Below are 14,855 nucleotides of genomic sequence, written 5' to 3'. Positions count from 1 at the left end.
ATTTCAAAGCAATGCCCGAGTTCCTTCCCTCTGTTGGGGATCTTAGAAAGGATGCCTGTCTTGCAAATTCTGTAGGGATTGTGTTACTGTGGTTCTGGAGAGGAAACGCAGCCTGTGGCTGCCAAGCTGAGCATCTCTACCATGTGGTATGTCGTTTTGGGGATGGACATCGCTGGTGGGAGCTGCTGCCCTGCAGGATTGCTCCTGAGGGTTTGGCACCTGATCCAGCTTCATCTGAAGGCAGGTCCCTGCTGTGCCAGCCCACCTCCTGCCGTGGGAGCTGAATCCACCTTGGCTCTTGGTTTTACTAGCAAGATAATAAATATCCATCTCCTTCATCACTCCTGCCAGTACAAGTGGAGCTGAAAACGGCCCGTCAGCTGTACTCTCTTTGTGGCTTAAGGACTTTAGGCCAAAAGAGATGTAAGAAGCCGAACAGGAGTTACATGGGTGAACCTCCCATGAGCCAGGAGCCCAGCACCGCAGGTGTGTGCTGCTCCTGCTGTAAGGACAGGCTTGGTGCCAGGGGCTGGGAGGGGGCAGCGGGGACTCCGCTGTCCCTCTGTACACTGGGCAGAAATGCCCAGTGCTCCCAGAAGACCCACCTCTCCGAGAACCCACACAGCCTGGGATTCATTCAGAAGGCATTTCCCGTTCAGCTCCGTGCTGCAGTTTTACCTTGAGATATTTTCCGCTGTCCACTCAAGGCCTCCCGTGGCAGAACGCCTCCAGTTTCTCATCTGTTGTGCTCACTGAGAGCCCGGGCAGCCCAAGTCATGGCTGCGTAGCAGAGAAACCTCACTCCCAAGGGACCCCCTGAGAGAGGAGCTGGGGACTGAGACCCAGGAGCCTTCCCACTGAGGGGAGCAGAGCCAAGGAATTTTCTTCCCAGCCCCACGCTAAAAGCTGAACCCTGATATGCATCTGCTCAGCTTGGATGTCTTTCGTGTCCGTCTAGCTGTGCTTTTAAAGGTTACAGCAGTTCCAGGGTACATAACTCTGTGGTTATAAAGCTTTCTAGCTGGTTATTCCATTTCCTTTTGCCAGTCCCAGCTACTTGAATGGAGTATGAGCTCTGGTAGAGGGAAACATTTCGCTGTCCTGAATTCCCCAAGCAGGAATTGCAGTAGAAGCAGAGTCTGGGGGTGGGTAAAATGTTTAGTTTACTCCAGCCTACGTCTTTGAAAACAAAACATGGAAACAGATATCACAAGATCCTTGGAGGGAGAAATGCAAAATATGTTGTTGTTGGGGCCTTCAGCAGAACCCATGTGTGCTTGTTATTAATACTTTGTAAAGCAGCTGGACAAAGGGAAAAACAACCCACAGCAGAGATGCTCCTGCAACGAATGTCCTGCTGAAGAAGAAGAAAGATTGAGGAGCTCAGTGGGACATGAGCTGGATGTCACAGCCAGGAAAACAAGCAGCTTTGGCAGGTCTAGAGGTCATTCTGCTGTCGGCTGTCACCCAAATGGAGCAGGAAGAGCCACAGATGAACTGACACCGAGTGTGAAATATTCATCTGGTGTAAGGAGTGCTCGCAGCGCTGTCAGCAATGCTACCCAGTGCCATTCGCCAGTGCTGAGCTGGGGGCCTGCTCTCCCCACGCAAAGCACGTATTCACACATGCTTCATGGTGTGGCACTGTTAGATACGCACAGATAAAATCAGAGCTTGCGTTATGGACTGGAAAATCACACGGGAAGACAGGACGTGCTTGTACCTTGCAGCACCGACAGCACACAGCACACCTTTCTGAAACCACGCACAACACTGCCAGAAGGTGTGACTGCCTCCAGCGAGGCTCAACGGGGAGGCTCTTCTGCTCCTTGTCAGTCCCATTTCTGCCAGCCTCAGCTCCTGATTCTATTTCTTAGCACAGCATATCCTGCTGTATCTGCCTCTGGTTAAATCACACCACACCTCAGCTGCTCACTGTCCCTTGGCAACAAAGGCACCTTGTTGGTCCTTTACCTGCACACTTTTCCCCAGCTGAGGCCCACCCTCAGACGACTAAATCTTTACCATCCTCCCCAGAAGCATCCATAAACCCTGTCTGACATTGCAGGTGGCTGGAAAAGCCAAGAGGGACTGCTTCCACGACAGACCACACTTGAACACTCTTCTGCTCATCCTTGGTATTCGCGTCCCTGGTAAGACTTGCTTCAGTGACCCTTCTACACAGCAGAAACACAGCTGAGGAGGTACTGCCACAATCACTGCTCATCTTCACACCCCCAAACTACTCCACCAGATTCCTCTTCCAAAGGCTGAAAGAGGAGAGGCGTAAAAAATCCACGGGAAGCGCTTACCCTGCGGCCCTTCATCCCTCTGGTCCCTGGTGCACCGCGGACTCCTGCTGGACCCTGGGAGGGGAGAGAAAACAGAGTGAAGCTGCAGGAGGAGGCAGGCAGCACTGGGGGTGAGACCCCACGTCCCCGTGTGATCCCCAGGGGACATGGACACAGAGCCTGGAGCAGCCACTTGGCTCCCCGAGCACTTGCCAAAGATGTGGCCATGTTTCCTCGTCTGTAAATGGTCTTTTTGTGAACTCACCGATTGCCTCTCAATTATCAACATTTAGGCCAAGGATGCTGGCTGAGGTTTGTAAGCTTAAGTATCTGCAGCCTGTTGTCTGTGTAAGTGGTATGATTTGAAGAGAGGCTGAGGATCCAGAATTCCCTCCAAAACTATTAAAAGCAGCTGTTGCTCGGTGTCAGTACAAAAAATAATAATAACCAGGATGTGCTTTTCAGTTGTCCAAAATCAGGCACCTCATTGTAGGTATCCAAGTTCGACCCTTTCAGCCAAACTCTGATTTTATTTTCAAGTAACTGTTGTGCTGCTAGTGCTGCACAAACATTCATGCTGGCAGACAGACTAATTTCATTCAGACTGTTGGTGTTGAGGGTGATCCTGTTCATCACACCCTTACAGAAAGGCTTCATGTTGTCATTTATCCTGAATTTGTACATGTTTGCTTCATTAACATGCATACAGGAAATACAGAAGAAAATTAAATAGCTATTCTTCTGTTCAACACGTATCAGTTTCAAACACTGAATGATGTGTTCAATTAACGGGACTTATTTCTACATTACAACTTGAATAACCCATATTTGAAGTTGGTGCCTTTCTGCTGTCAGAAAAGAAAACCTCAGAATGACACATTACATTCTTACTCTCTCAAAAATTCCACATCAAGTTTGCTATTTATATATTCAGAGTTTTTGCCAACTGTCAACCCTGCAAGCTCCACCAAGGCCTAGAACAAAGTTGGACTGTGATCTTCCTTCTGCTTGTACCACTGCCGCTAATAAAGATCTTGCTTTTGGAGCCGAGTTATTCTGCATGGCATGTAAACCCAGAATACAAATGCTTTGCTGTTCACACTCAAAATGGAAATGTTAGTTTATGGTAACTATATTTGTAATTATAGCACATCTCAGTGTTGCTGGTGAGGTCAGTAGTGACTGGCACAGAGAAGCAGTAGATGTGTCAGTTGCCTGTTTTATGCAGATTTTTATGAAAAACACATACTGAAATGAAAGTCTTTGTTGGCATTTAGAATATTCTCCTGTAAATCTCAGGCTATCCCTAATAGTTATCCCAAAGTGAAAAAAAATGAGCACAAAAAGATTAATTGTGGTGGCAAAATTTTGAGGGGAGCAATGCAATACCATGCTCAGAATTTCAAGAAAGTATTTTAGGAGATGAGTGACCTTTAATATACCAGTATGTATACATCATTTTCAAAACTACAAATTAACAGAAAAGATATACCACGATGGTGAGAAGGAAGAGAGAAAATAAATTCCCAAGCCTCAGTGAGCTGAAATTAAGGGCAGATTTTCCTACCATTGCCTATTCCTTTGCTTTCCATTCACCCCCTACCGAATTAAGCAGCCATCAGGGCTGCTGAGGCCCACTGGACAGCTTCATCTCCAAGAGTTTAACAGTTGATAATAAACAACAACACACCACAGGTCTGGCTTCAGAAGCAAATAATGAAGGGTTGTTTGGTGGAGAAACAGGCAGAAACAGCTGGAGTTAATAAGAGCAGGGATTTAATATTAGGGGATTATTTGATTTACTGGCTTTGCGGGGAAGTTTGACTTACTGAATTACAACTTTTTAAATGCAGCCTTGGAGGAAACATTTTGCTTGGATGAACCTGTTGGTTATTTGCCTGCAGGAGAACAGGGCACCGAGGGAAGCTGAAGGACCTGGGATGGTCTCAGCACCCAGAGCTCTGCAGGGAGGTTTCATCATCCCTGGTCAGAGCTGATGTCCTTACCCATACTGTTGTCCCAGTGAGATAAAATTCAGCCCTCACCAAGGGTACTAGTTAGGGGTACACTGGGCAGTGCTTCAGGGCTGAGCTCTGCGCCACAAGGTCGGTGCAGAACCCAGCTCTGCCCAGGACGTTGTCACGGCCTCTCTAGTGCCTACAGGCACGGAGCCTGCCTAATTCCCTGGCCATCCCCAAGTCACAGAGCAGCTAACGTGCTAAAAAGGGATATCTGAAGATATCCATCTGCCTCCTAGACTTCTGTCAACAGCAAGTGTAAATGCTGCCGCGAAGGGCCAGGCAGCAGCTCACTGCTGGGGGCTCTGATTGTAAGGGACTGGCCAGTGCTGTGTTGCTGTTCCTCAGGTCACCCCAGGGCGCTGCTTGACCTCAAACCCTTTCCTTCCATCATCACAATAGACACGCAGCTGTGAAATCTGTCCCTAGCCAGCAGCTGGCTGCAGCTGGTGTGCCCAGAGCATCCCTGAGCTCACTGCGTTGGGCAGAGCTGCCACGGGTCTGGAGGCCAAGCCTTTGGCACTGCCCATCTCACTGCTGTGATCTTCCTCTCAATTAACCACAACGTGGGAATTCACACGCTGAGCAAAATCTGTTCCCCGTTCCCACCCAAAGCTGCCTTCCTGCTGGTTCCAGCACACAACGTGCACTGCCTTCATGGGGCAGCACTCGTGCTGCTGGGAGAGCTGGAGCTCCACCTAAACAAAGGCTGTGAGAAACTGGAGCCAGAGTAAAATCTACCTCCTCACCAACTGCTTGCTCCAGCCCCAGCTGTGTGTGCACCAGATGAGCAAATCCAGACAAAGGGCACATCTGGGGGCTGCTGCTCAGCTGCCCCACTCTGACAGCGCACGAGGTCTTGTTCACAAATTGTCTTTTGAACTCAAACCAGCCAGGACACGATTGCTTGACTCAATCCATGAACACCCAGGATAGAGGATGCTGTGTAGCACTACGAGGAGGTGATAACCTTTACTTACTGCTGGTCCGGGGATTCCAGGAAAACCCACTGCTCCTGGTATCCCGGGGTGCCCCTGAAAGGGAAGGAAGAAGACATGCCTGGTGTGAGTTCCCAAAATCTGCTCAGCTGTTCTTCCCCCAAGTGAGAAGACAGAAAACGAGGCACTGCTGGATGCCTGTAAGGTCTGGCAGGTCTGTTATTTGCCAGGGCAAAACAGCTGGGGCACACATGGCAAATGCCAGACCATAAAAAACCCAACCTCAACTCTAGCAGCAATATAAGCAGCGAGATTTTCTGAGCAGCCCAGAACAGAGGGGGCTGAATTAATGTGAAAATCCATCTTTGGGTCTTGTGCTATGGTATACAGGGGGTGCATGGCAGAGCAAGACAGGATCTCACTAAGTCCCCTCTGTTAAACTCATCGACAAGGGTCCCCAGAGAGTGGTGCAAATGGCAAAGCAAAGCAGCCTGGCTGTGTGTGCAGGCAGCCCCATGTCTCATGCTGGGATGTGACCACCAGAGGTTTGGAAATCCCTGCCCCCAGGCCCTGTCTGGCCCGTAGCCAGAACATTTGGGAAAAGATAATCCTCGGGGTGCCTTCGGGTGCCATAGCACCTGGGTAGTTCCTCGTTATCTGTTTGATGCAACAGGTCCTCAGCTGCTGGGAGATGCAGAACACACATGGAAACCCAGTGTTACTGGGGAGACTGTTGAACAGGAGTGCTGGGGAGAGGTTACACCTCAATAACCAGCCCAAAAATGGCCTCCTCCATCCCCCAGATACAGGACCAGTTTGCAGCTATTCTCACGTAACCAAAAGAGCAGGAGAAGCTGCACCTTTTGCTAGGAAAGAGGGAGAGGCAGCAGCAAGAGCGAGAGAATGCAGACTTACTCCTTACCATCGACCCCTTGACTCCTGGAGGGCCCGGGGGTCCCACTGAGCCACGGTCACCCTGTGAGAGACAAAAGTACATGGGGAAGGGTGAGGAGTTGTGCTAACGAGCACTCTGTGCTGGCTGCAACGGGGATGTAGAGCAATGCAACAACTGAAAGACCCACAGATTGCAGCCTGTGCAGTCAGATTTCCACCAGAGGCTTCCAGTACAGAGTGCTAAACATCTTCCTTTAAGCACCCACCTCATCAGGGTAGCTAAAGGACTACAGCAAGAATTAGCTGACCCTCTGTGACCCAAGAGATGAGACTATACTATCGACTTCAAACCACTCAAGGACGAGAATCGAGCCACCCACTCAGGACCACCTTCAAGTCCAGGCAGTGCTGGGGCTGGATCCCAGAAGAGCTCCGGCCCATCCCACCCACAGCCTGCATGCCTCTGTTCGGCACTACCCCAGTTCCTACACGTCCTGCCCTTTTCAGAGAGATGGATTTGAGAGCTGTAGTCATGAGGGGCTTGCTGAGAGCAGAGAATCACGCTGGAAAAAGGCAGAGAAGCTGTCTGGGACAGATGGCTGGTGATTTCAGGAAATCATAGGCATTTAGGGGTCCCATCCTGTGGCTCATAGTGAGACTGCAGTGCAAACAACGATCTGGAGGCCTGTGTTTATGAGGGATACAGAGCTGGATTCCTCCTTAGCCCAGCTCCTGCCCTGAAGACACCAGTCCTTTTAAAACAAGCCACCATTTGGCATTAAAATCAATAACATACACCCCCAAAATTACTTATTAATTCCAAAAGTCCTACTTATCCCCACAAACAGAACGTCTCACTTCTCCAAGGACATCCTTGGCCCTTCAGCTCAGCCAAGGACGGGGGATGAGGTGTGAGGCTCTGCGAGCACCACCACGCCCCCTGATGCTGTGGGCAGAGCTCTGGCTATGGGATGTCAGCTGCTGCTTTTTGGAGACTGGCAATTCCCACCACGAATGCCTGTGCCCCGTAATGCACCGGGAATTAGGTGTGTTGTGTTTGTGTGCTCGGGGGGATGAAGAGGAGGAGTTAGCAAATGCTGCCAAGGAGTTTACGCCCAAACTCTGACCTACCTTCCAAGGGCTATACTGTAAGGGGAAATATTTTCTGGGCTCTGAGCATCTTATTAAAAAGCAAGCCCCAGAGTATGTGTTGTCACCAGTTGGCCCTTGTAAACCAACGGCTTTTTTGTTTTCCTGTGAATGTATGGATTTTATTAAGTCTGTATTAACCATATTGTTCTCTTTGATAATCTTTGGATTCTACTGGCTTCGGTCTTAAATTTTGCAGCTCTCGGGACAGAGATTGCTGACTCAGCTCTGTCTAATGAAAGCATATTTCCCACTTCATTTAGCTCGCAGCAACATAGTAAGCTGCAGGATGCTATGCCAACTGGAGGCCTGGTCAAGGTTTTGATTTGATGATAGTTATTTTTGTCATCTCCGAGTTTGTGTTGGTAAAGGAGAAGTCTGATAGAAGTCGCAGCTGTGCTGAAGATCTCCTAGGGCGGATTATAAAAGGACAGCCCGGGTTTGCTTGGACACCAGTGTAACATCACCGCGTTACAGTCGGTCTGCAGCTAGATAGAGCTCATGTGGTCAAGGCATTGGCACAGAACAGGGACAGATGTGATACTGGAGTTTACTGGAGTGGGAAAAAGGTCTTCCCATGTCTCCTGCCTGGCAGACCTCATATTTCCCATTCAATTCAGATCTGCAGCTGCCACTGAGACCCACACAGGGCTCACTCAGGCACTGACTTTCTGCGTAACCACCTTGGACACTTCACAGATGCTTTATTCCTATGCTTTCCTCCTGTAAAACGCAGCCCTCATCACGTCCTTCCTTTTACTTCTTGTGTGCCTTGGCAGTTTGGACTGAGCCTGCTTCTGCTACTGCCCCACCAGAGGAGAGCACAGGGCTCCCCAGGGCTGCCGCAGACAAGCAATAAAAAGCATTTGCAGTGAACACAGCGTAACTGTCACAGAGGCTTGACATCATTACCCAGAGGACAGGGCTTGAAGTAATAAAAGAGAGCGAGTGAGCTGATGTGCGGAATGCATCATTTTATGCTCTTTACTATCTTTATGGCTGGACTGTGAATAATTAAGCCACCAATGAAAACCAGCACTCTGCAGCTGAAATATAATGAATGACATAGATGATTTGTCTTTAAAAGCTACCCCTGAATATAATTTTACACTCTAATAGGAAAGGAATTAACGGCCATTTGCTTTTTATGGAAAATAAAGTCATTTTTCTTCCTGGAGGAAGCATGTATCTGTGCTGTACACAAGAGGGCACCAGCCCTTAGCAGCGTGCCCAAGGCTAGCACAGGGCAGGCAGACAGCATGGTCCTTGGTGTAGTGAAGCATTTGGACAGGCCTTTGCTCGGCTACACGGCTGTGCTCTTTGATGATTTCTGCACCTGGGAATTTGGTGAGCCCTCCTGTCCAGAGCAGGCTCAGCCCTGGTCTTGTGTGACCCTGTTAGCAACGCAGCCTGGGCTTGTGAGCACATCTCTGCACGAATCCATCTGTAACCTAAACCCCTCAGACCTCCCCTGTGACCAGGAGCACAGGGCTGACGGGTCCTTTGTCTCCAGGAAAAACAGAATTGACTGTCAAATACAAGTCTTCTGGCAGATTATGAATGAATACAGCTTAAATAATCGGTGTTTTCAGAGAAGAGTTGACAGCATCTCCTTGGAGGGTAAGGATACTAATTCCTATGCAAAATGGGTGACTTGTGCCTGGCCCACGACTCACTCAGACACCCTGGATGTGCTGCTTTCCCAGCTGGGTGTTACACTGACACGACAACTTAAATCCCTTCAATCTTTCCCCACCCCAGTCTCCCTCATCCTGCAACAGGAAGAGCAACCAGCTCGTTGCAAGCAACCTTACCTTTTCTCCCACTATTCCAGGCTCCCCTACCGGACCAATGAAGCCCATTAGACCCTGAGGAAAGAGAAAAGCACCATTAATTCTCAGTTCTACTTGCTGTGAAAGTCAACGATTTCTTTGGTCCACCTTGCTGGCTGAAGCAGCAGAGCATCCCTCGAATGCAGCTCAGTAATTCCTCCTGGCTACCAGAGCGCACGGAGCTGCTCCTGGCCATGGGAACGGCTCACTCCACAGCTGGCTCTGCTTTGGGCGCCAGCTGGAACGGCAGCACGAGGAGCTGCAAGAGCCACAACACACGCTATAGGGGATGAGTTAAGCACGTTTCGTAGAAAGGCCGAGGCCGTGGTGTGGCTTTGTTTTGCAAGCATTTCCCCAAACGTCAGCACAGCTTCCCCAGGAGCATCGATAGCGGGAGCTCCTGGGTCGCACAGAGCTGGGACTCACCGTCATTTCTACTGCTGCACTGGCTACGTTTCCTCTGGGTTAACTGAGCCACTTCAGACCTTCGTGCAAACTAATTTTGCCTTGGATAGTATCATGCTGTTGGGATGCTAGTAGGAAATAAAAGTCTGAGGACACAGCCAGAGGGGCCAGCAGGGCAGCAGACCTGCCCCACTACTCAGAACATATCTTGGAAAAAAAAATCTAAACAGGATTTGTCAGCATTTAACAACATTTTGGATAATGAAGAAAAACACAGAACTGCTTTTAATTAGGGAGATGGAAACAAGCTATCTTGAGCTAAGATCCCTGAGAAATGGTGTACAGCACCCTCCCCAACAACCCCAGTGCGTTTCTGGCTCTGGGGATGCAGAAGAGCATCCTCTCTGCCACTGCCGGCTCTCCCGCTACGCAATTCCCATGACCTCGTCCCTAGTCTCAGCAAGGGTCATTGGGAGATAGCTATCTATATTTAGTTAGTCCAGTGAATCTGTAACTAAAGGGATTCGCTTCCTGTTGAAACACTTCCTAACCTGCCCACAGCTGGCAGGGTGCTGTCGGTTCAGCCATGCCCAGGCTTGTTTGACAACATCCTGACGGCTACCGGGAGGTGGCTGCTGGGCATGTCAGAGACAGGAGATGGATTCTCCACTGGTACCATCCTGCTATTTCTCTCTGTAAAAGTAATTCAAAATCTTCATAATAAATTGCAAGTTCTTCTGTTGCACTTCAACACCAAGGAGGTTTTCAAATGGCACCCTCAGGAAAACATCCAGAAGAAACAAACACAACGGGGGAAAAGCTATACCTGCAAAGCAACACTCTGGAGTGTGGTCCCAGAAAAGCGGGAGGTTTTCACCCTGATATCCCCTTTCTAAGGGGACAGCAAGAAAAGAAGCAAAGGTTTCCTTGCCATACTCCTGTTTCTTTGCTTTCTCCATACCCAGCTGGCCCAAGATACACGTGCAGCCTGTAGAGGAGCTCTGTGCAGCCGGTGCATCACTGTGGCTGTTCACAGCAGTGCTCTGATGGTGCAAGGTGCTACACAGGAGCTACTCACAGGTTGTGCATCTTCCCCCTGCCACCAAAAGCCTCTTTTCCATGAAGTTACGCTCACAACATAAAGCTGTGTCATAAAATACCCTCACTGCTATTCCCACATGCGAGACCCAGCAGTTGTATTCAGAGACATAAACCACGACGAGGGTCACTCTCCAGTGCCTTTCAGAGGGAGTAACTTCTGATAATAGCTCCAAATGTCAAGAGTCTTCATGCATTAATGTCCTTCGCATGGTGCAATTAAATGTCGTCCTTCAAACCTCAGTGGAGCTCCTCCCCGAGGCACACTGATGGCACAGAAGCATCCCTCCCTTGGATGCCCAGCTGGCTGTGCCTCTTGCAGTGAGCAGCCACGCGCTTCTGTGGAGCCGTAGAGCTCTTGTCAGGCTCTGCATGGGAGCAATATCCAGGTGAGAAGCATTTGGAAAAACTCATGGGAGAAGGCAACAAGTGCAGAGCCTGGAGTTAGATGCTTACATTAGAAATTCATCCAGGGATGATGTCCCAGGCAACTGCTGTGCTGCAATGGAAATACTGACTAATCACAGGAAGGCACCAACTACCAGGAGAGCTCTGCTATCCCGCCAGGGGCTCCATGTCACCAACCCTTCCATCAGTACTGACATTGTCTTTGCTGTGTCTGAAGCTGCAGCAGACCCAGTGCACAAGTGTGCTGCTGTGGCCAGGCTTCACGGAGCGAGAGCAAAGCTGCGCTCCACCGAGCAGCAGATCGCCCGCCGCAGGAACCCAAGGGGCAGCAGGCAAACCTGCAGGATCTGCATATGCAAGGTTGCCACTGGGTGGCATTGCTAAAGGCTGCTGAATCAATTATCCCTTTAATTAGACACAAGTGCGGATACATAGCTGATAACTGCTTCAAGTTACTGAGGTTTTCCATAGCCCAAGGCCACAAAGTTGGCAAATGCTAAGGCAGAGGGGAGGATGGAAAAGCAATGAGATGAAACAAGGCAATGTATTGCTAAACAAAAAGGAGATAAACAAAAGAAGCAAGAAAGAGTAAATATATTCATTTCCAATTTCTCAGAAACCTGCAGACATCCCTTTCCTTTCTCCCTTTAAGAGAGGGAAGGTGCTCTCTAAGATGTTTCTGGGGTACTTAGGTCAGTCCCTGCAGAAGAACAGAGATTCCCTGCTCCTGCAGCAAATGTTGTTACCGGTCAGAACACGGCTATTCCAAAAACATTTCGCAGGGGCTGGGGTGCATCCAAACTTGTACACCCAAACTCAGGCTTGCAGGCTGGTACTTCTGACATACTGTCCGTGGCAGCATCAGCTCCCACCCTGAAGTCTCTCAGGAATCTGGGTCATGAAGCGAGATGTACTGCTTGTGCTTCCCGGCCAAGCTGGTGGTGCTCTCCAGATGGCATGCAGAGCCCTGATTGCAGCACAGCAAGCGGCCCACGAGCCCAGCACCCTCCCGAGACCCCTCTCTCTGTCACAGATGTGCCATTTGTTAGTGCAGCTCGGGCAGAAAGCTGCCAGCACTGCCAACGCAAGCAGGGCTGAGGCAAACGCTGCACCTGCTGTGTGGGTAAATGGATGGAGGGGGAGCGCAGCCAACATTTCTGGCCTGGTTTTCACTCCAGAAATGGGGAAAATTCTGCCTGTTCTGGTACATTATGTTGCTGCTCCAGGGAAGACATTGCTGCTCCCAGCGTACCGAGGAAGAGGAGCATCCCGTGGTGTCACCGTAGCCAGATGGAGAGCAGGGACCCCGAGATGTGGACAGGCTTCCAGCACGGTAGCTCTGCGGTGTTTGCAGCCAGTGCTGGCTGCTCTGGGCTGGATTAACCAGCGCTGCTGTCTGCAGGCAGACAGAGCATGGAATAGATATGTCTAGGCAAAATAAATCTTGGTAAGTTATTGGGAGTCTCTGAAATAAGCGGGGAAGATCGGGTAACGATATCCTTCACTGGCCGGAATGGTACAGGTGCTGAAGGGAATATACGCAGCAGAAGATTTAGGTTTTAAGGACCAGAAAAGTCATTGGCGGCAACCTTTAAATCAAAGTGTGTGTGAATTATGGGCATTACACTAAAATGGCTGTGGCATAACATTTTTCCCCCGGTTCTCAGGGTTGAAAAGAAGCTCTACATCAAACATGACTGCAGGCAGATTGCGTAATGATGCACGTGAAGTCCTAGCAGCGGTGGCTGCCCTGATGAAGGGCCATAGTATACAGGAAGGAGTGTAAAACATTTGTACTGGATGGGGAGTTCAGCATGTCGCTCCTGATTCAGTTGCTGTACTCCCCAGCCAAGGACATGGCAGAAAAAGGATGGAGATTGTTAAAAAGTTGCTGGAGGCTTGGGGGGCAGAAAGGGGGAGACCAGCAGATTGTAATTCCTAACTCCTGCCTGGTTTTCCCCATTTATTTTCCAGCCCTGTCATAATTAAGCCCCCCCTCTTGGCTGCATCAACAGAGAGCAAGTCAGCAATGAGGCCTTGCATAAATCATAGCCCATTTGAGAGGAACAAGCGAACGGCGAGCGCAGCGTGAGCAGGGTCTCCCAGGGACGGCACCGCCAGTCGCTCCCAGCAGGAACCGATGGTGGCCTTTCTGTTTTACTGGTTCGCTAGAACTCAAAACAAAACAAAGCAGGGACAAAGGGTGGGAGGGAGTAAATGTACAATCCTCCCATTCAGATGAAAGAAAGGGAAAGTAAAACAGTAAACATCGCAGTTTAAGGGAGGACGCTCTGACCCGCAAAGAGGAGCCACGCGGTTTAACCCTCTGCACACCACAGCTACCCGGGGCCACGTCCCTCTGGGAAATGGGTGACGGGAATGTGGTGACACGTGGACATCGTGCCTGGTCAGAGCAAGGAGGCTGTGTGCCCTCACGTGCCCATAAAGCCCTGAATGGGGATCCCAGGTGGGTCTGCAGCTCAGAAAGAGACGCTGGAAGGAAAGGTAGTTGCACTGGGAAGACGCTGCTGTGAGATGTAGGAACATCAGTGAATTCCCTGCTTGCTTCTCAGCGACCCATCTGACCCTGTTCAAGTCAACTCCACGTCAGACCCCACCTGCTGAGCTGGTATCACAGCACCTCCCTCCTCTGAAAGGGTGCTGCAAGGAGAACACACTGAATAGAGAACTGACGGTGCTTGTCTCCTTTGACAAATTATTTCAGAATAACATCTGCTGTTGTTGGGACAACATCCTTCTTGCCTGAAGGGAGAAATACCCCCTAGATGAGTGTCTGCCTTCCCTGCAGGGTGTGATGGGGACACAGATGACCACAACGTTGCCATGCTTCTTGCACGGGAGGAAGGATTTAGAAAGCTGTTCCTGCCACGACAGAACCTCATTCCCACTAAGGATGTTTGTCAGCTTTGGCCTTTTTCAGCTGGCACAGGTCTTTACTGATATTTTCAGCCTCTAGTGCAGGGTGCTGCTTCTCCTGTAGGGCTCTCTGACCTTCAGGATGGACACCGAGGTGAACTCCCAGCTCTGGGATGCGAAAGCTGGTGGCCTGGGCCAGTGGCTCCGTGTTCTTCATCATGTTATTCTGCCTCCATCTACTTGCAAGGAAGGGTTAAATCACACATTTCAGGGTACAGGGGAGATTGCAGCTGGACTTCCAGCATTTGAAGACGACAGGCATCTTATGAATGAACTTTCCCAGCCAGCGTCCTTGTGATGGAAAAACAACGCATCAGGAACTGCCCTGTGCCTTAAAAACTCAGCTCCTCAATGAGAGCTCAAGTGTCTGGAAACACTACAGGAACTCCCACGTTAGCCTAAACAGGTGTCCGTACGAAAGGGGAGAGAGCTGCAACGAGATGGATGGCTGGTCTTTTCTCATGCTGTCATGCTGAGGGTTTCCAGCCAGAGGAAACCCACAGGGAGGGCAGAGCAGCAAGTCTGGGATGCCTGACCACTGCTGTTGTGCCTCCAAGGCCTCCCCAGGAGCAAACAGGGAAAAGCTGAAGGTGGCTTTCAGCACCAAATGACCTTGTTAGCTTGACCCCTCAGAGCTCTGCAAAAAAACAACGCAGCCCCAAAACTAAATGCTGAGGCTCAGGAGGACGGAAAAGCCAACACTCTGTTCAGCAGAGGTGTGATGGGAAGGGAGGTTATTTCTCACTAAGCCGCTGCGACATTTTTCTTCTAATGACTTAACTGGTATGGAAATGGAAATTCTTTCTGGGTGATATTTCTAGACAGAGACTAATTGACTAAGAATAATACAGGCAGCTTTCATACCACTGTGCTGGTTTCGGTGTC

General features: G+C 49.9%; 1 protein-coding gene across 1 annotated transcript in view; it reads right to left on the bottom strand.

Moving 5' to 3' along the window:
- COL27A1 (collagen type XXVII alpha 1 chain) overlaps positions 1-14,855 on the bottom strand; it is a 148,955-nt gene that overhangs the window by 47,600 nt on the left and 86,500 nt on the right. Inside the window, exons 25-28 of the mRNA XM_082775483.1 lie at positions 9,105-9,158; positions 6,170-6,223; positions 5,290-5,343; positions 2,313-2,366 (exon numbers count right to left, since the gene is read on the bottom strand). Coding sequence (XP_082631609.1) covers positions 2,313-2,366; positions 5,290-5,343; positions 6,170-6,223; positions 9,105-9,158 — 216 coding nt within the window. The remainder of the gene's footprint in view (positions 1-2,312; positions 2,367-5,289; positions 5,344-6,169; positions 6,224-9,104; positions 9,159-14,855) is intronic.

The sequence above is a fragment of the Aythya marila genome (genome assembly GCF_965140915.1).
Source record: "Aythya marila genome assembly, chromosome: 19".
NCBI classification, from domain to species: domain Eukaryota; kingdom Metazoa; phylum Chordata; class Aves; order Anseriformes; family Anatidae; genus Aythya; species Aythya marila.
The sequence above is the reverse complement of the archived record's forward strand: the minus strand, read 5'-3'. Positions and strand labels throughout refer to the sequence as shown.